Source organism: Alligator mississippiensis, chromosome 4 (assembly GCF_030867095.1).
Source record: "Alligator mississippiensis isolate rAllMis1 chromosome 4, rAllMis1, whole genome shotgun sequence".
Lineage (NCBI taxonomy): Eukaryota > Metazoa > Chordata > Crocodylia > Alligatoridae > Alligator > Alligator mississippiensis.
The window spans coordinates 98,411,322-98,431,788 of record NC_081827.1 but is presented as its reverse complement, the minus strand read 5'-3'; the positions used below and the strand labels follow the sequence as shown (position 1 = coordinate 98,431,788).

General features: G+C 43.5%; 1 protein-coding gene across 2 annotated transcripts in view; it reads left to right on the top strand.

Annotated features, from left to right (window-relative positions):
* The window catches only part of GRAP2 (GRB2 related adaptor protein 2), a 50,637-nt gene that overhangs the window by 15,105 nt on the left and 15,065 nt on the right, over positions 1–20,467 (top strand). For both annotated transcript variants that reach the window (XM_006264026.4, XM_019489626.2), the window contains exon 3: positions 19,213–19,315. In XM_006264026.4, the coding sequence (XP_006264088.1) occupies positions 19,238–19,315 (78 nt within the window). In that variant the 5' untranslated portion in view covers positions 19,213–19,237. The remainder of the gene's footprint in view (positions 1–19,212; positions 19,316–20,467) is intronic.

The following is a 20,467-nucleotide window of genomic DNA, read 5'->3' as shown; positions in this document are numbered from 1 at the left end:
TGGCGAGAGGCAGGCAGAGCCAGGGCTACACTCCACCTCCTGTCGCGGGGCTGAGTTCCATGGAGCCTGAAGCTGGGCATGGGCTGCGTCCAGCACTGATCACAGGCAGCAGCGGCAGCCTCCTGTCATTTGGCACAGATCCGGGGGATGTACCCCTGGAAGGAGCTCGGCAGAGCCCCACAGCCCTCCGAGGGTGCCAGCCCCCAGATCTGCACCAGATGACAGGACACTGACACTGACGGTATATTTTGCTTTCAAGACTTTGAGGTGCAGTTTCTGAGAAACCTCTGCACCTATCTCCTTGAAACTTGGCAGGATTCATGTCCTCAGAAGGGGCTACCATCCCTGCAGTTTTCATCTGAATCAGGCAACGAATTACAATGTTTTAGGCATTTTCATGATTCCCCATTCTGGCCTGCAGGCAAAACAGTGAAGTGAGTCAAAATAGCGAAACAGTTTTGATGAAACAAAACGGGACAGTGCTTCAAAATGAAACGAAATGACAAAAAAAACACTGTCCCTTCAAAATGTCAAAACAAATGTCAAAACAAAATGATGGTGTTTCTCACAGCCCCACTGGCCACCTACGTGCTGCCTGTGAGTTTTCATCCACTGCCTGTATGGAGTTCCCCCTGCTTAATCACCAGTTCAGTGGACATCCAGAGTTCCCACCACTTTAAAGACCCTTATGTACCCAAATAAGCAGATTTAGAATAGGAATGGCTAAAATTAACTATGTATTTCTCTAATTGTAATAATCTGGAATTGGACCTATATCTTATATCACCTTCTGTGCTATACAAAGCCAGTACAAGCATGGTCTTATTACCGGGTCAACATTAAAATAATACATTTCTTGCTGTCATTAAAATAAATAACAAAATATATTTTAAATGTTTTGAACCAGAACATAATGTTCTCTCTCATAAGCTTTATTTAATAGGCCCAATGTTTAGGTTTAGGGAAGATGAAATTTATAGAACAATCAGAATACAAATGTCATGAATATATAATAATAATTTTGTATTTAGATTTAAATATCCTCCTGAAGCCTCTTGTTTCAAAACAGCAGCATTGGGAACAAATGACTAAACATAGAATGAAGCTGACCAGTTCATTAACCAGGCTAAGTGCACTATAGATAAATGGCAGAATTGATGAAAAATTCAATAACACTTAACAACAGGTGAACCTTAATGATCTGTGATATTAGCAACAAAGACATTTAAATCCCTAATAATAATGTAGAACTTCCCAGTGCCCTTTACTTGGATAGCATGCTGTATATCTACTGCTATAAACACAAATTCATTCTATGCTTAGTATAAAATATTAATGTTACTTTTAGCCAGCAGTGGTCCCTTTGACCCACCCACGTGCTATTTGTCCTCTAAAACAGGATTTCTCAACCTGTGGGTCACAACCCAAAAGTGGGTCACAAGAATATATTAAATGGTCATGAACAAACTTTAAAAATGGATCAACAAACTTAAAAAATGGATTCTCCTTTAAAAGAGAAAAACATGGGAAGCCGTGGCTTTTCCCTTGCAGGCTGGCAGAGTTACAGCCTGCAAGAGGCTGCTTGGGGCCATCCCTGCCCCACACACACTCTGCCTCACACCCTGTGGAGCTGGGGCCTGGGGGCAGCAGGTTGGGAGTGAGGGCCACTGGGTCGGAACTGGCCATTGAAGTTTACAAATGAGTCCTGGTATGAAAAAAAATGAGAACCACTGCTTTAGAAAGAGAGTTCATCAACAAGAATATGTTCTATCTTCTGTGTAAACCCTTCTTTATATCTTGTGACCCAGCCTGAATTAGCTACTCAAGTCCTCTGCCCTTTGAAATTCTTTCCGATGTTATATTTCAAAAAGCTTTTGTCACCATCCTATCCTATTGTTTTGTAAAATCAGTGCAAATGTGTTTGTCTAGAATTTTAAACCTGTGTATCTATAAACTTAGGCCACCAAGCCCATATTTAGGCACCCAGCTAAAAAAAGACTTCATTCCCAGTCTGTTGACCACCCCCAGCTCACAGGCTTCAATGTGAGGTGCAAATGGTCAAAGTCTTTGCAAACTTGCCACTTTTTATTTAGGATTCTAATCAGGAATGTAAGAACTTAATCTTAGGTCAGGTTGGATTTGATTTTTTTGATCTGTGTCCTTTCCTTGGGACTCCCTAGATGTATGCTTAATTCTTGCTGAATGTTTAATGAATGTCTGTATTCCATCTCAAGCTAATATGAACATGCATTAATCCATGTGCATACACATAGTACACCTGTATACACTGAGGAAACTTCTACATAGACACTCAGATTTTTTCTTACCTATCTGAACAGAAAGCATGCATCACCCCCAGCACCCGTGTTCCTCAGAGGTGTGAAGTGTGTATCCCTTTGCATGAATACAGTTCACTTATAAGCAATTTCACAAACATTCATACAAGCTTAGATGTGCTTGTCCTCAGACATGCAAGCAGAACACCTGCTTACACTAGGCTGACCATATGTAAATCCCGGAAATCCAGGACATCATCTGGGAAATCTGGGACAGTGCCCCTCCCTCCCCTGACCATGCTCTTACTAATCAGCTGTCTGCTGGGCAGGCAGTGATGCCAGCCTGCCTGCCTGTCTGCCTGCCTGCCTGCAAGGCACTCTGTGACACTTCAACTCCTGGCCAGACTGTGCCCCGCACCTCTGTGTTTCCAGGATGCCCATTATAATTTTCAACAGCCAGCCAGAACCAGCCTTTGAAATCCAAGACTGTCCTGGCTAAACCGGGCGATATGGTCACCCTAGTTTACACACACAATGAGAAAATCAAAGTTTGCATCCTGGCACTCACATGAATAGATGGACATGCAAATACATTCATCATGTACACAGATTCATGCCTTATCTGTCTTGCATATGTATATTGTAACAAATAATTTCAATCTCTTTCTTCCCATCCTGTTTAATAAGCAAAAGTGGATAACACATCAAGATTAGAAATAAATGTAGCAGAACAACTTCAGTCAACCTGAAATGTCGAATGACTCATTCACAACCTTTGCAAAGAGTTCCCTTTTGCCACATGTAGTCTGTTGAAGAGGTCTGGAGATCTTGTGGTTCCCTGCTCAGCAAAGCAAATTGATCACCTTCTCACAGATGGAGCAGATTAGTGATTGTCTTTTGCATATTATGCAGGGGTTGCACAATAAGGCTTCAATTAATCTGACTGCTGTGATGATTGCAACATCATTGCTTGCAGTGTCAGAGAGGGAATCATGGAATCTCCAAGGCTTGCTCTGTACATAGAAGCTACATTGGTTTAATTAAGAGTTTACCTACACACAGAATTATTCTGTCATTAATATTCCTGAATGCCTCCATGTATGGGCATACTTATTCTGGATTAAAAGAGCCTTGTTTTGATTTAGTTTAATCCACTTTTGAATTATGATAAACAGGAGCTAAGCACTCTTAAGTCCACAATAAGTATCCACACATGGAGTGAGTCAGGAGCAGCTACTGCACTTGAAATTTACAACCTGCTTTTATGCCAATTAACTAAAAAAAGCATAGACCAGCCCTAAATTAATGCTATTCCTTTAGCTGAATTTGTTCAATTTCTGTTCATACACAAACCCCCCAAATAGTAAAAATAAAACATCCATATTTACCGTCTAATCTGAAAAAGAATTGCATCAACTCTTGGAGTGGCTACTTTAATTCCAAAGGAATTATTTTAATTAATTACTTGTAAACCCCTGATAGACAGAAGTACTTGGCACCCACATAGACCAGCTTTCTTTCATTTACGCCAAGGCCTTTTTACACACCCATTGTAGAGAGGCCCTGTTTTTATGTTTAAATGAGAATTAGCTGTAAAATAATCAGAGTTCAGTGACTGTGGCATCAGCCCCAGGCACCAATTTTGAGGGGACTCAAGGACAACAGCTGCTTCTGTCACCACCTTAGCCACTACTACCTCCAGGGTGCAGAAATTGGGTCCATGAAGTATATCTGAGACAAATCAAACATTGAAGTTGAGGATGTAAATACATGAGTAGGAACATTCATAAATCAAGGTTACTACAGTGGCATTAATTCTACCACATGGCACATATCTCTATATCTAGAGATAGATAGATAGATAGATAGATAGATAGATAGATAGATAGATAGATAGATAGATAGATAGATAGATAGATAGATAGATAATTTCTCTTTCAATGTGCTCCTTAGTAGTTAACATGAGACTAGCCTTCCCAGAAGAACTATAACTAACAGTCAAAATGAGCCCAGTATTTACAACATGGCCAAGTTAGGATCACCGTGAAAACCCTCATTGTGGGATTTCCCGCATTTGTGCTTATGTTCTTAAACTTCTATTGAACTAAGTTACGATGTTTAATCTTAGTTGAATTGTTATTCAAGAGGAAAGAGAAAATAGATAAAGAAAAAGACGTGAAAGGAAAAAAAATCTTAGCAATAATAAACCACAACCTGTACAGGTAGATGCATTTTTGTGCAGAAACAGTCTTACTGTTCATAGGTAAAGCAATGTCACTTTTTCTTACTGTGTTAACTGTGCTTCTACTTTTCTGCAAAATTATATCTGCTGGCACGCACTGTAATTGTAGTTGCAGAGTTCCAGGTTTTGCACAACTGTCTCTGCTACTAGAGTGACTCTTACACAATGAGACAAATAGCACTTTATGATATTGTTGTTTTCCATTTTACACAAAATAGTATCTGCTGGCATAGATGGTGAAACGTGTAGTTGCTAACTTGAAATGTGATAGTATGTGCCTAGCAGTCTATGCTAATAGGCTTTTTACCGTGTTCGCACATGCTATATCCACGTGTGCCAATATGCTTTGTTCCTCTAAGACAGAAGTATGTAACTTATCCTGGGCCCCCACCCTCCTAGGCCAGATCCAGAAAGTGGGGAGAGGCAAACGGTGGGGACAGCAGTAGAGGTTAACACAGCCGCTGTTCACCCTCTGCTGTTGACATACAGTGCCAGTGGGACTTCAGTGGGAAATTCAGTAGCCTGAATTTCAATTTCAGTAGCAAGTCCAGTCTCCACTTGCCCCACTCCCAAGTTCTCAGACTCTCTACAAGCCCCATGGCCCCATGGCATGGCTCCACAGGACACAAGCCGTAAGTCTGACATCTTTACTGTATAGGAATATTGAATGTGCCTTACTAGATTTGGCTTAGTATACCTAGTACTCTTATCTTCTTTGTTGTCTGATACCTGTTGGTTCAGACAAGAATGAAAACCTTCCATTCTTCATCTGGCCAGTTGAACCTAATGAAGGGAATGTTTCCTCACCTTTGATCCTGAAAACACGAAATACCATTTTCCCTGTTTTAGCATATGTAATTACGGGTTTACTTTTTGTTACGAAATATATGAAGATATATATTAATGTAGCTCCTTTACACACATACAGTGTACACACAGGAACAGATATTTATGTATTTTTATATTTCACTTTTCCCAAAAAGCTCATGGTGGCTTACAGTAAAAAAAAAAAAAAAAATTATAAAAGCAGATAAAGTAGTAAATGAGTTATATGTGTATATAACAACAATTCCCTAAACAATACCGCAACTTTATCTTACTTGCTAAATGCCACCCCCACTTCCCCTCCACCCCCAAAAGGTGCTCCTGGAAGATGTCCAGGTTCAAGCTTTGGCAGATACATGTACTCATATCTTCCAAAGAGCTCAGCTCTTAGTTATGCATCAGTGTAAGTGGTTATATTTTCAGAAGAGCATGTTGGGTGCTGTGTGCTTTTGTAAATCTGGCCAAAAGTGTCAAAATGGGAGCAACTAAGTGCTGAGTGCTTTTGAAAATGTAGCCCCTATTAGGTGCTTTAATAGGCTCTGGGTTCCTTTGAAAATTATGACCTAGTATTAGATGTTGAACTCCTTTTGAAATGTGCCTCAAAGAGCCAGATCCTTGTTTCACTCTGGCTTAGTTGCACAAGTCCAGCAACTAGCCCCTGGAGAGTTCTCTCTGAGCAGAGGAATACTTAGGAAGCGTAGCATCACTTGTACCATCCCAGCCTCTGAAACAAGGTGCATGGGAAGAATACTTCTGTATCTAGCTGGTTGTTGCTGCCAGAGTGGCTCACAGGAGCTTCAAGCAATTAGCATAGTTCAGTCAAGCTCTGAAGCTGCTTACGTGTACACTAGCTTGTGCTATGTAACCCCTGGATTCTACAGGCTGCAGAGGTCACCTGGTGCTACCTTTGCTCCCTGGACTTCATCCTTGTGTCCCAGATAGGCCACAGCAGAGAACAGGTTACTAGAATACAGCCAGTGTCTGGGAGTAGCAACATATCAGTGCCCTGGTGCTATGCTGTTCCTAAATTAGCTGTTGCTGTATAGAGTGTCCTCTGAATACATAGTATGGAAAATGTTCCCAAGGGAAATGTTGCTGATAAGAGGTGGTTGTGCTTATCAGGTGTTGCTGCAAGCAGGCATCAGATGCATATGCACATAGATAGGCGTGTGTACAAATACATGTATGCACACAGATACACACATTTATTTATATACATAATCTATACTGCACATGTAAAGCAAACTTGGAGATGTGCATTTGTACTTATGTTATATTTTAACCATCCCTTCTGACCTTGAATTCTATGACTGTGAAGCACATATGCTCTGTCTAGCAAATAAGTTTACGTAGATGTGCACGCACTGAAACACATGATCGCTATTCTGATAACATTGAGTTGCACTGAAAGGCATGCCAGCCAGTATGTTACAAAATAACATAAGAAAAATTGAGAGGTTGTTAGCTAGATAAGCGGTTATGAGAGAAAAAAAAAAAGAAGAAAACCCTCTGTGTAGAAGGAAGTGGCTATGTTTCGTGCTTTGTGTATTTGTATGGAGGGTGGGTAGGGGAAGCTTGCCTGTTCTGCAAGAGAGACCATTCTGAACAGGTTCACATCAGGCAGAGTTCCTCAAGTGCCTACTCTTTAGGAGCAGTCAGGAAAAATTCGTTCTGCAGGAAGTAGTTAATGGGGGCTGTATTAGCGACCCCTTATTGCTCTGTCTGATAGAGAGACAGCAGGTTTGCCTTTGCAATTCCAGAGCCCTGATCACTGCAGATTAGAGGCACATTGTCTGGCTGACTTAATCAAGCGAGTTAAAATATATTTATCATGATTAAAGGGGTACAGCACAGGAGGAGAAGGGGGAGGAGAGGGAAAAGGGAGAGAGAGATCACCCTACCCATGCTTCAGACAGAGGCTTGAAAAAACCCAGTGAAACAGAGGGTGCTTATCAAAGGGATAATTTAAATCCTGCAAGGGCCTATTTGGCTGAGTGCTCTAGGCTTGGGTTCTGAGCTCTAAAAAAGAGTCTTTGTGCCCCCTCCTCCCCCGCTTCTACAGATGGCAGGGAAGAAAATCAGCCGCCCGTGCAGCACATTTTAATTTTGTCCTGATGGCCATGCCACCCCCGCTTAGCTTACCTGCAGTTCAAATTAATATCAGGGAATACTGCGGTGACAAAATCAATTGTCATCCTTAGTGCTCTGGTTTCTAAGTCTGTCTTTAGTATTAGGAGGGGACCATATTTAGCTCTCATTGTGAATGTGGGGGCTTTTCTCATTGTTACTGTTAGGAGGCGAGAACAAAGAGGTCTGGAAAGGGAAGGCGTCATCCTTACCTTCTTCCTTTCCACTGGAAGCCCATCTGCTGCAGGTACTTTTCATAGTTTGAGTGCTATAAGATAGAATTGGTCCTGTGCATTTTAAACCATGAGCCCAGCTCTTTACTTGGTATAACTCAGCTCAGAGACATTAATGGAGCTATACCAATTTATGCTAGTTGAAGGAATGACCCAAAGCAGTAGTAATTGTTAATTGGTCTTAACCAGAAAAGAATAATCAGGGTTTACTGAGCAGAAATCACATTCTGGAAGCCATGGGTCCTCTATTTGACCTGTCCTGCACTGATGCTGGGCTATAACCAGCTTACTATTTAGACAACCCTGGGAACTGTGGTGGATCCATGCATCATTCACCTTGTGCAACGGTCAGCAACCTATGGCCCACAGGCAGGATCCAGCCCATGGATCCAGGGGGCTTCTGCAGCATTTTGGCAGCAGGGGACTTTGACAGTCAGCACGGTACCTAGACTCCTGGTGGCCCCAGACGAACTTTTAGTATTGGGCCCCCCTTCACCAGAGATGATGATAATAATAATATTAATAAGAATAAGAATAATAGCCATTTTCAGGCCCCCTTTCTGTCCAGGCTCCAGCAGCCACCTGGTTCACCCATGCCTGTGTCTGGCCCTGTTGGCAATGGCAGGATACTTCAACTTTGTGGTGGCCAGAAGGTGGGAGGAAGCAGCCACACAGTGAGGGGAGCAGTGACTGACTGGTGCTGGGTTGGAAGTAGGTCATGCTCACAACTAAGCTCTAATTAACTATCCTCCTATTCCAAAACTTTCTAAACCCCTGCATGGCAAAGGAAACATGTTTCATCTGGATATGCTCAAAATATGAGGCATCACAGTAGGTGCAACGCACTTGTTCGTGTCTGGACTATTGGGCTGCAATGACACAGTTAAGGAAAAATAACAGAAATGGAGAAGACTGGTTGGTTACTAAATGATACAGAGAAAAAGGGTCAAACCATCACTTTCTCCCTTGTAATCCTCTATCTCCGGCTGAGCTGATCCCTTCAGTTCTGTCCTAGTTCATTTCCTCTGATCTCACAGTTGCTGCCAAGGTGATAAGCTGTGATGTCATGAGTGCCGCTCAGTGTAATTACCCAACAAATGCAGGAGGCCAAGGACATAACCCTTTAGAGTGGAATAAGGTACTAGTGAGGCACTAATAATTCAGTAAACAGGAGTGATGGGAACAGTAACACAAAAGAGAAGTTGGCAGGTTCAGAAGGATTGGGAGAAAATAGTTTTTCTTGTCAAGTTTGGCAGTAGCTCCTTAAAAAATGAAATTAGAGGATCATTGCAACATATTATTTCAAAACAAAAATCCTTCAGAAGTGCAGAGAGATTCTTCAGTTGAAATGGCAGGGGGTATCTTTTGAGATGAATTAGCAGAGCTGTGGGGAAGGACTGCCTAATTTGAATGGCAAATTGCACTGCCAGTCAGGATTAAGGCCATGTTGACATGCAAAGTGTACCATTTAAACCATATCGTTATAGGTTTAAAGCTGTACATCCCCTAGTAGAGGTGGTTTTAGTGGTATAAAGGTGCTTATACAATTACAATTACAGTTTATTTTGGTAATAGAAGGGACTTTTGTACCCCTCTTAGCATAACTATTTCAAAGTCTGTGGTTAAACTAGGCCTTGTCACATCAGTAGAGCTGAACATGGATTTTGAGGGTGATGGTGAGAGGTCCAGGATTAAAATACCAGAGGGTGTTTGCACTTAAGGCTTGTATTACACTGACTGAGCTGTTTGAGAATTCTAGGGCTGAACAAATAGAAAGAATGGAGGTAGAGTACCAGATGCAGGGCTTGTGGTACAAAAGGCAGAATCTATATTAGCAGGAGGTCAGCTAATCTGCACTGAGATAGTATACTGGTGGAGCTCTGCAGAGAAGCATGCATAACACCTCCTGCCTTGTGCACTTGATTCCTCACTGAAAAAATAACTGCCTACTAATGACTTGTCACTGTAGACAGCTGAGGCATCTATCCTTGGAAAGCAAAGTTGTGAGGAAGGATGAATTGCTGTGCATGGAACACATCTGAGGGTAGGACAGGAATAGATGGGAGATCAGGAGGGGTCGGACAGCTCCCATTCATAACATTCAGTTTTGTCTGGATTTACAGCCAAACACTCCTGCCTCCATTGCCAATGAATTATTATTCACTACAAAGCAGAGCAGTTGAGAATCCCCCTCAGCTCCAAGTTCCCACTTGCACTCCATTTCTTTAGTTCTTGACAGTCTTACTTCCATGAGATAAACTAATTTAAGATTAGGGTGAGTCAGTTTGGATTGAGAAAGAACAAAATCTAAACCACTAACCTTCCTCAAAGCATCAATCAAAACTGTTGGATTTGCAACATATTTCCTGTATTTTTATTGTCCTCCAAAAATTATTTCACGATAATGGCTGTTTCTGCATTCCTAGGTGAGGAAATGGAAGGGCTAAAACATCCTCAAAACAGCTTTTTCCCTTGACATTTCCAACACATCCAGAAGCAAGAGATTATGAAAATGTTGTGAGGAAGCTTGTTCTTATGAGATTTCCAGGCCTGTTTCATTAAATTCTGTTACTTTGGCTCATTCAGATAAGAACCCAAACAGATACAAACGCTTCCAAATTGCACATTTTGAATGCAGGAGTCACAAGACTACACCAACCTTGAGGTCCGTCTAGTCTGGTATCCCATCCCCAACAGCAACCAGATGCTTTAAAGGAAAGTGTAAGAACCCTGAAGCAGGAGGAGGAGGGATAGTCTGACCCCTGCCATTTTAAATCCTATCATAGCCTCTAGCAGTTAGAGATGGGCTTAAACAGTGAAGCATGAGGTTTTCTATCCCTTCCAAATTTTTTGTCATTGTTAATTAAGGTTACTGCAGAGATCTTTGTGAATATTCACCTATCAGTCGAATTCAGGCAGGGACAGCTGTGATGGGAATGTAATGCACATGGGGAAACGGGTAACCTGTCAGGAACAGAGTAGTAAATCCTTTAAGGGGCCCTATGGCACTGGTGAGGGGGAAATGATAAAATCAGCTCCCATCTCTCCTCACTGGGGGTTTGTCATCATCTTATTTTTCATTGTTATTTATGAGTAGAAAAGCCATTTTGTTTTATGGCTTGACAATAAAGACATATAAAACCAGGGCATTTTCATGAAGTGCTTTTGACTGGCTCACAGGAAAGCAGCCAATTTTTTACTTTACCAGACGGCTGGGCTGAGCGACGGCTCACAGCAAGCCTCTCGCTGGGGTGCTCATTAGATCCTATAGTGGTAAACATAAAGAAAACAGCTCCCTCCAATTCTGTAACATAATGTCCCAAGCATTTGTAAGGCATGAAAATTAATGTACCTTAAAACTGTGAAGATGGTGAGGACAGACACTGGACCAGCCCTAAAGGCTGGTGTGTGTGTGTGTGTCAGTTGGTGAGGACAGACACTGGACCAGCCCTAAAGGCTGGTGTGTGTGTGTGTGTGTGTGTGTGTGTGTGTGTGTGAGTGAGAGAGAGAGAGAGAGAGAGAGAGAGAGAGAGCGCAATTGGTGCATTTAAGTATGGCCACTTTCTGCTGCTGTACTGAATAGGTTAGATCAGCACATTATTTGTCAATTTGTAATAAACCAGACCTGTGGTATTTGGAGCCCCTATAGCAGGGCTGGGCAAAATACAGCCCACGGGCCAGATCTGGCCCACCAACTGATTAGATCTGGCCCACGGGTGGAAGCCCACCAATTGACTATATCCAGCCTGAGGGTGCCCCCCAGGACTCCGTATGGGGCCGAGTCCCTCCCAAGGCAGCCCACACCATGGTCCCACCCAGCCCCAGCCCCAGCTCCAGCCAACACACATAACTTCCTGGTGGGGCTGCTCCCAGTACAACTGCAACTGCCTGGGCATTGCTCAGCTTCCTCCGCCTGCCTCCAGCGGCTCCTCCTGCTCCTGCTGTGCTGATCTGGGCAGCAGGTAGCACAGGGAAGCAGTAGTTGCCATGGGGACACATGCTGGGCACCACATGCCCAGCCAGGCGGGGGTTGAGGAGCTGCAGCTGGGCAACTCCTGTCCCAGCACACAGGGCTCCAGTTCCTGACCTCCTTCTACCTACTCCACCTCCCCTGTGCAATGTGCAGCCACTTGTGGGTGACCAAGTGGGTAGAAGACAGCTGGAGCTGAAGCTGGGAACTGGAGCCCTGCGCATTGAGGCAGGAGCTGCCTGGCTACAGCATCCCCCACACCTGGCTGGGAGTGCGGTGTTGAGTAGTACTGAGTGGCTGCAGCTGCACCATAAGCAGCCCCACCAGAAAGCTGTGCACGCTGGCTGGGCTGGGGCCAGGGGAAGGTGAGGGTGGGAGCACAGCATGGGCTGCCCCAGGCAGCCTCTCAGCCCCATGCAGAGTGCCACAGGGGCAGCTGTGGGCCAGATGGGGGGTCATGAACTGCATTTGCACCTGCATCACCTTGGTGAGTTCATGCCTCCTGCCCCCCTGCCCTTCTTTCCCCCCACCAGCTTCCGGCACCTAGCATGCAGGCAGCCCCCCACACACGCACACACCCACACCCATACACAACCACATCCCACCCCCCTACGCACCCTCACACATACCCTCCACATCCCTCCTTACACACACACACACTCCACACATGCCCCCCCCACACCTCCCCCCCCACAACATACAAGAGTAAGACTTTATTTTGCAGTCACTTCTATATACACTACTCAAAAACACATAAATCAGGACAAAAATATTTTTTTTAAAATAAAATTAAAATATTTTAGTAGATGTTTCTTTTTTAGTATATGATTTGATTTTTTTGATCTATAATTTGTTAAAAATATATCTTCTGAAAGATTGTATGTGTGCAGTTTTCAACAGCTCATCAAAACTCATTAAGTGGCCCTCCAGCTGAAATAATTGCTCACTCCTGCCCTATAGCCTAGATATGGGGGGTGTCAAGCCCCCAGTGCTGCCCCTGGGTCTGAGCAGACCCACACAGGGTACAGCACATGTTGGACAAGCCCCACAGACAGGCCTGGGGATGCACGTCACATGTGATGCCTGCTCTCGCCACTCTGGGACTACACCAGGAGCAAGTAGCATGAATGCCAGACCGGCCAGAGCAAACACTGTGCTACATATGGTGCCTGCCTCAGCTGGCCTGCACCACATGTGGCACCCACGTTGGTATGCATACTGCACATGGTGTCTGTTGCAGCCAGTCTGGGACCTGTGCTACATGTGGCACCTGGCAAGCGCCAAGTGCCGCACAGGTCCCAAGCTGGTTGGAGCAGGTGCTGTGGACAGTGGCATGCCCAGAGCAGACATTGCATGTAATGCAGCGAGCGTGGTACCTGCTCTGACTGGTCTGGAATCCACCCTACACACTCTCAGCTGGGCTGCGTCACACATAGCACCCATCCCAGCCACTCCAGGATCATCCCAGGCCATTTCTGAAGTGGGTGCCAGATCCTGTATGCTGGAGGAGAGAAGGTCCATGGCCCTGATTCAGACAACTGACTGTCCCTGCACCACTCATCTGGCCCACAGGGCCAGATCAGTTTGACACCACTGGCCTAGATTCATAAACCGTTTTATGCCCAACCACATTTGCCATCAGCATTTGCTTTGGTGGCTCCCCACACAACATGTTGACTTCTCTGGATCTAATTCTTAGACAGGTAGAACTACCCACATATTATATAGGGCCACCTGAGTGCCTAACTTGGTGCTGCAAAAATCTAGAACTCTTGGTTCAGAGATGGATACCTTTTATTAGGCCAACTAAGAAATCACAAAAAAATATCTTTTTCTGCAAGCTTTCGAGCTCACATGCCCTTCATCAGGTTTAGGGAAAATTAAAGATGGAGAAAGTCCCCATACATAGGAAATAAACTTCATTTTTGCACAGAGGAAGCTGAAGATGGAAGTCTATCCCTCTGAATCCATGACAGTGTCTTTGAGTTTCACTTTATTGTGCAGATCAAGCAGGATTCCTTCTCTGGAGGTGTCAGATGGCAAGCAGGGAGATATAGAAATCTTTCTTGTTGTTCAGCAATGAAATTTAAAATCCAAAATGAAGTTTATCTCCTACCTATGGGGACATTTTGTTGGCAGGTTTAATTTTAATTTTAAAATCATCTTTAATTTTTCCTGAGCCTGATGAAGAGTGTGAGAGCCCAGAAGCTTGCAGAAAAGGTAACTTTTTTGTGATTTCTTAGCTGGTCTAATAAGAGGTACCATCTCTGAACCAAGAAGTCTAGATTTTTGCATTTCTTTTTGTCTCAGACCAACATAGCTACCAGATACATTCCTGTACCTTGGTGCTATGAATTTCTCCATTTATTTATTTGTAGAGTTATGGGTTGCTGTGCTTAAGTCCTCTTTTTAAATCAAGCACAATTGCTACTAACAGTTAACGGAGCAAGTCCATTAACTTGGGCAACAAAGGTTTGCATTTTTGGAGCAGAATATTTCCTGGTACCTCTTGAATGCAAGTTAGCTGACAACAACAATACTTCTTATATATAAAATATCGCAGCTCATTCCAGATCTGTGGCTCCCTATTCAGGTACTTTGGTTGGACTATCAACCTGTAGTTCTGATATAGATCTTCAACATAGGACTGTTACCCACTTACCATCAGACCAACAGGTTGCTACTGGAAGCAGCCAAAAGACACAACAGCACATTCCACTTATGATCATCCCTTGATGAGCCCCCACTGCAATGAAGCTGTGAGCCTCACATATACCAGCCACAGGCTTAAAAATCAAGTGCTTGTTAAAGTTGTCACCTGTGAATAGGCCTCCTGCTTGCAGCCATGCCCCCTTGCTGTGATCTTATCACTTCAGGCTAAGCAAACCTGAGCTTGGACAATAATTGAATGAGAGGCTCCCAGATAAAACCCCAGCCATGCAGTAAGCAGTGTTGGTGGCTCAGTGGGTGGTTCTCTTTCCTTTGAGTCATTTCTATTGCACTTGCACCCCAGCATAGTGTTAGAGGGAATGCTGTATGACTAGGGGTGCTACCTTTCAGAGGAGGTTTAACACCTGATTGATAGTTGTCATTAAATAGTCCCTGGTCCTTTTTATAAACATGGGAGGCTCAGCCTCAGCATTCTGGCCAAGTTCCACCTCCGGGAATTTAACCTGCTGCCCTTAAGTACCTCCTCTGTAGTTTCAAATGATAAAGATTCTTTTCAGTTTTCCTCTTATGACTCTCATGTAGTATTGATAACATAGAAGGGCAGCTGCATTTCCTCCTGTTTGCCTCTGCGTTTCAGTTATGAAGGGTTGCTCCCCACTGAGAAAATTCATATCTCTGCAAAAAAACATCACAATCCCTTTGTGCTTGGAACTTCACATTCAGGCCTCAAAATAGGGTGTAAGGCTGACTTCGGTGCTGCATAAGTTTTGTGTTAACCTTCTGTACGGGGGTGATTTTCACTTTACACAACATACACAGGACTAAATTCTTCTTAGTTAGCGTAAAGTTAATGGAGAACATAGAATTTGGCTCACAGTCTGCCAAGCGCTCTGATATCCATTGGGATAAAAAGTGCTTAAAAATACAAACAGCAGGGAGTTGATTTTTTTTCTTTTTTTGACATTACATCAGGTACATGCTGATGCAGAGAGGGTGGATGATCCCCTACCAGGAAAACTTTTATAAAGACCCAGAACTGACCTAAGCAGTATAAGGAATCTAGAGAGACAAATAGAGGAAGAAAAAGATCAGAAATTCAGGGCTGGTTTGAAGTTCAGGTGATGAAAAGTGCTATGCTGGAGTTCAAAGACAGGATTATTGGCCAGTGGTACTTTAGTATTTGGTGGAGAAGAGCTTAGGGCCATGGTATTACTGCAGTGCTGATTTATCAACACAGCCAACACTGTGTATGGTATTTGAGTCATTTCTAAATCCAGCCTCTGGCAATGAAAAGCACATTTAATCCATCTGTTAGATTGTTTGAAGAGGTGTCTGTCTCTCGGTCTATCCCTGAGGTTGGGACCGCTGAAATTGAAAATAGGTGAGAAAGGAGTTTTTAACCATTTCCCAAATGCTGCTCCCTTCCTGGGGTCATGTCTAAAGCATCGCCTTTAACTGTGTGGAAATTGAAAAATGAAACTAGCTCTGCCCCTCCCACCCAAAAGAATCCCTGAGATAATTCCACTAAGGGGAAGAAATCAAAGAATGGATATGTATTCAAACAGAGTTTATGGGTTTTAACTGGTTTTACTCAAGATGTGATTAATGCTCTATACTTAAGAGTTCTGAGATGTATTTCTATTGCTGGCTGTGACCCTTACACAACAGTTCAGTGCATCAAAGATAAAATGCTGAAAAACACCCCATATTAAAGCAATTTTTCTTTGGTCTCAGTTATTTTCTTTAGTTTCTCTGTCATTCTCTATTACTAATAAACCTTTGCATGAAAAACAGAATACTTGATTTTGTAGTTCACCCAAAGGTTAACACATTCCTCCATTTAAAATCCTAATCCTCCATTTGCATCATAATCATTACTATCACAAGCAATTGTTTGGTGTCACAGGTTGAAGGCTGTGGAACTCCCAATGCCAGAACAGTTGAGGATACCTACAGGTCACGTTTTATCAACAGAGTTATGTCAAGAACAGGAATAGTTCAGGCAGTTGTTGCTGACAACTGAGGTGCATTTGCTGATCTGTGTGGGTACCCACGACTAGCTTAACAAATAGTGTCAAACGTTAACCTTAAGATACATCAGTAAGTGGAGTGATAGGGTTGAAGTTTTGTTGTGATGGTCCAGGAAACACCCAAGAGGCAAGAATTTTTTGTGATACCTTTTATTGGACCAACTGTATAGTTGGGAGAGCTGTTAGACAAGCTTTCAGGCATCAGTGGGGTGAGAGAAAAGAAGACAAACAGGACTGGAATAGCTGGGAAGCTGCAAGCTGCAATTGAAGCACATTGAATTGCACCACTTTACTGTTTTATTAATACTTAAGGTAAATTCACAAAACTCTGCAGTCTAGAGCAGCACAACTGCTTTAGGTCAGGATTGAGCTACATTTGTAGAGCTGTATGGGAGGTCCCAGGACTTAAATAACACATATCTCTGTAAGACAGGAGCATGGTGAGCTGGCAGAGTTGTGTGCAGACTGCCAAGAACCTTGTTTCAGTTCGGCCTGGCTTATGTTCAGTCACATGAATACAGATTCACCTAAAATAAGCAGCAAAAACAAAAGTGCTGAAAGAATCCAGAAGAAAGTGTGTGAAAATCCTTTTATATTTGGGAATGAGACAATAATTCTCAGAATCAATCTCCAGTGGCTCATCAGTTTGAAAAACTTAACATTTTGCTTGCCTAATTCTGAGTCTTGTTTGGTGCCAGCACTTTTTGCTTTTTGATCTGTCTCAATCCTGGTATGACAGTCAACTTGAGAAACAATGTTCTGTGTAGAGAAGCTGTCAGTGAGGTTTCTCTCTAGCATCCTCTAGATAAGAGTTCTTCAGCTAAGGCAAGTTAGAGATCTTCCTGGTTTGGAGAATGGATGTTTTGGGAGGGAGGGTAGATAGGATATATGAAGCCCTTGACTTCTAGGTCACTGCGTCCAGTTCAGCCAGGTTAGTTCAGATTAAAAGTTATTCCCATGTGAGAGCTGTTGGGTGACTTTATGAATTTAACTACAAAAAGCATGTCAGGGCTTATCTGCATTATGGAGCTGCTGCCGCCATAGCTGTGCAGGTAGAGCTATGACGGCAGAGCCCCACTGTAGACACAACACATGGGAGCAGAAAAGATTTTTCTGTTGCCTTTGCTGCACCACCTCTCTGAATGGCAGAAGTGAATCTGGCAGAATATCTCCTCTGATGGCACAGCTGCCTCCAAAAGGGAAGTTTTGCCAACTTAGCCTCCTTTGTATTGCTGACCAGACCTCAGACTGGTTCCTAGAAGGACGTTTACCTACATCACAAAAAACACCAGTACAACTGACACTGAGCTACTTCCTGCTTTGCTATTGGCAGCCTCTGCTGACAGTCCATAACTTCTGTAGGCCAGGAGAAGCAAAGAGCTTTTGATCATAAAGATGGTTCTTTGATGGCACATCTGACTTTCCTTAGCAGGAAATGGTGAATAAGTGAAGTTCACACTGCCACTTCCCATCCTACATCTGCTGTGTTGATTAAAAGGAGACTTTGGTTTTCAGGGCTCTTGGTCCAATACAGGGGTAGGCAACCTTCAGTATGTGTGCCAGAGCATGGCATGCAAAGGCATTTTGCTTGGCACACGCCTCTCAGGGCAGATGGCAGGGGAGACGTGAGGGGCCCAATCGTTGTTGTGGCAGTATAACCTCCTCCCACCCCCTTTCCTACTCTCTGCCCCAACGTGTGTGTGCACCCACTGCTAGCAACAAGCTGGGCTGAGGCTCTGTGGACCCCGGTACAGCTGCTTGCAGCCTCCCCACCACTTGCTGCAAGTAGCGCAGGCTCCGTGGCAGGAATCAGGAGCCTGCCCAGAACCCAGACCGGGTGTGGCAGAGAGCTGGGAGGCTGCAAGTGGCTGCACCAGGGTCTGCAGATCCCCAGTCCAGCTCATTGCTGGCAGTGGGTGCATGTGCGCCTGGGGGCAGATGGCAGGGTAGGGGCTGCGGCTGCACTGCCAGAACAAAGATTGGGCACAATGGAGCTCCCCCGCATCCGCCCCAGTGCGCCAACATCTTACAAGTCGAGGTTATGAGTGTTTTTGGCACTTTGCCCAACAACGTTGCCAAACCCTGGTCTTGTACCTTTCATAATTAGTAAACTGTATGAAATGTGAACTCAGGCTCCTGAAATCTTGACTGTTGGACAATGAGGCAAAGTTCTTGAATGGCATCATTTGCAATTTAGTATTCTATAAACATCAAAACAGAGAATACAACCTTTCTGCACAAATATCTTTCTATCATTGGAAATCAAGGTTTATGCATGCCAGGACTTTCTAGGAAACAGCCAATCTTTCTTTATTCAATATTATGGCCACTGTGCAAGAAAGAATGTTTTTTTATTGTAGGATGCCCCTTTTATCCATAGTTTGCATCTGTCTATGATAATGAGTAGGCCAGTGCAGAGAACAAATGCATCCTTCTGCTGGATGAGGGACTAGTAATTTAACTGCACTGTGGTTACTGAAAACCAAGTCAGAATTACTATCAGTATAGTTGGATGCAGTATGCAAACTTCCATTATAAGACTGCTGGGTGGAAAGAATGGTCCATAGGAAAGAGCAAATGCTTTGGTTTGTTCTGAGCCTTCTTGATGAAAAGCAAACCACTATTATGAGTTATATTTCAGCAAATGTTCCCACCTAGGCTCTGTCATAGAGAACCCAAAAGTCTGATTCCAGTGCCATTGGCACCCTGAGTGAGTAGAGATCGCAGCATCAGCACACCAGTTCATAGTCTCCAGAACAGGAAAATACAACCTCTTCTACAAGCCAGACTCAGAGGACCCAGAGTCCTACAGGCAATGATAAACTTTAATCTCTTTCAGCTTTTTCCTATCACCAGAACACAGTATGGAGGCCGTTGCCAAGTTTGATTTCAATGCTTCTGGAGAAGATGAACTGAGTTTCCGGGCTGGTGATAGTCTAAGGGTAAGTAAATGATTATATGAACCCTGTCAGATTTGACTGTTTCAACCTATCCATCCATAACATAAGATGTCTCGAAACAACAGTTCATATGCTACTGGTGTCTCATGCAGGGCCATAGAAAGCTTTCTCGTGACACACTGCTTACAGCCTTATTTCCAATTGTTCCATTATTATAAAAGATGGCTAATGTATAGCAAATAACTTCCATGCTATTACTTTTTCCTGTAAATAATTGCTGTAGTTGCGGCAAGGATTTTATGCAAATGAAAGTGGCAAAGGAACTATCCACAAGATAATCTCTGTATTAAAAGGTGGTACATATGCTGTGAAAAAAGTTTGAAAGCCTCTAGGCTAGCATATTATGACTCTTTCAGGAAAGGAGAGAGATGGTAGGAAAAGAGTGGAAAGTAGTGAAGGGCGAGTATCAGCAATATAGCACACGTGAAACATCCTATTTAGTCTTTATTCATTTATTCTCTGTTTGTAACTGTTTGTCTCTTGTTTTCCCTTGTGGATGACTAAGGATAAACTCACATGCCTTCACATAATTTCCCATGGACTTTTCACCACACAGGACCCTGTTCCATACTCATTCCGTTCCAGCTGAAGAGAACTAAACGTGACTCCCTTTAAAACTCACCAAGTCCGTCCGTCCCCCCCTCCCCCTTAATTGGCAAAAAGGGGATTGTTGAGAAATGAGATCCAACTAACTTTTGCAGGGCACCTTGAGCTTGCCCTGCAGCACCTTTTGATGATCCAATGCTAGGCTCCCCTCTCAGTTTTGCCCCTGTCAAAACCACCACTTTTCATTTTACTTTCCCATAATTTCTTGAGGCTTATGAGAAAGTTGGCTCCATCCAGAAGCTCAACTATTAAGAGAGATAGGAGGAGATATCCTTTAACCCTCCACTACAGGATTTTGAAAATTTGACCTCTAAAGTGCTTCTGATGCTTTCTCAGCCCAAACTTGGTCTTTATGTCCCAGCTGCCTCTACCTTGGCACCCTGGGTTAAACGTATTATCTCTATTTAGTCAGGAGACCTGAATTCTGCTCTTGCCCCTGCCACTGGCCTACTGGGTAACCCTAAGCACATCACTTCACGTCTCTGTGCCTTGGTTTTCTCCACCTGAAGCTGAGAATAATAGCATCAG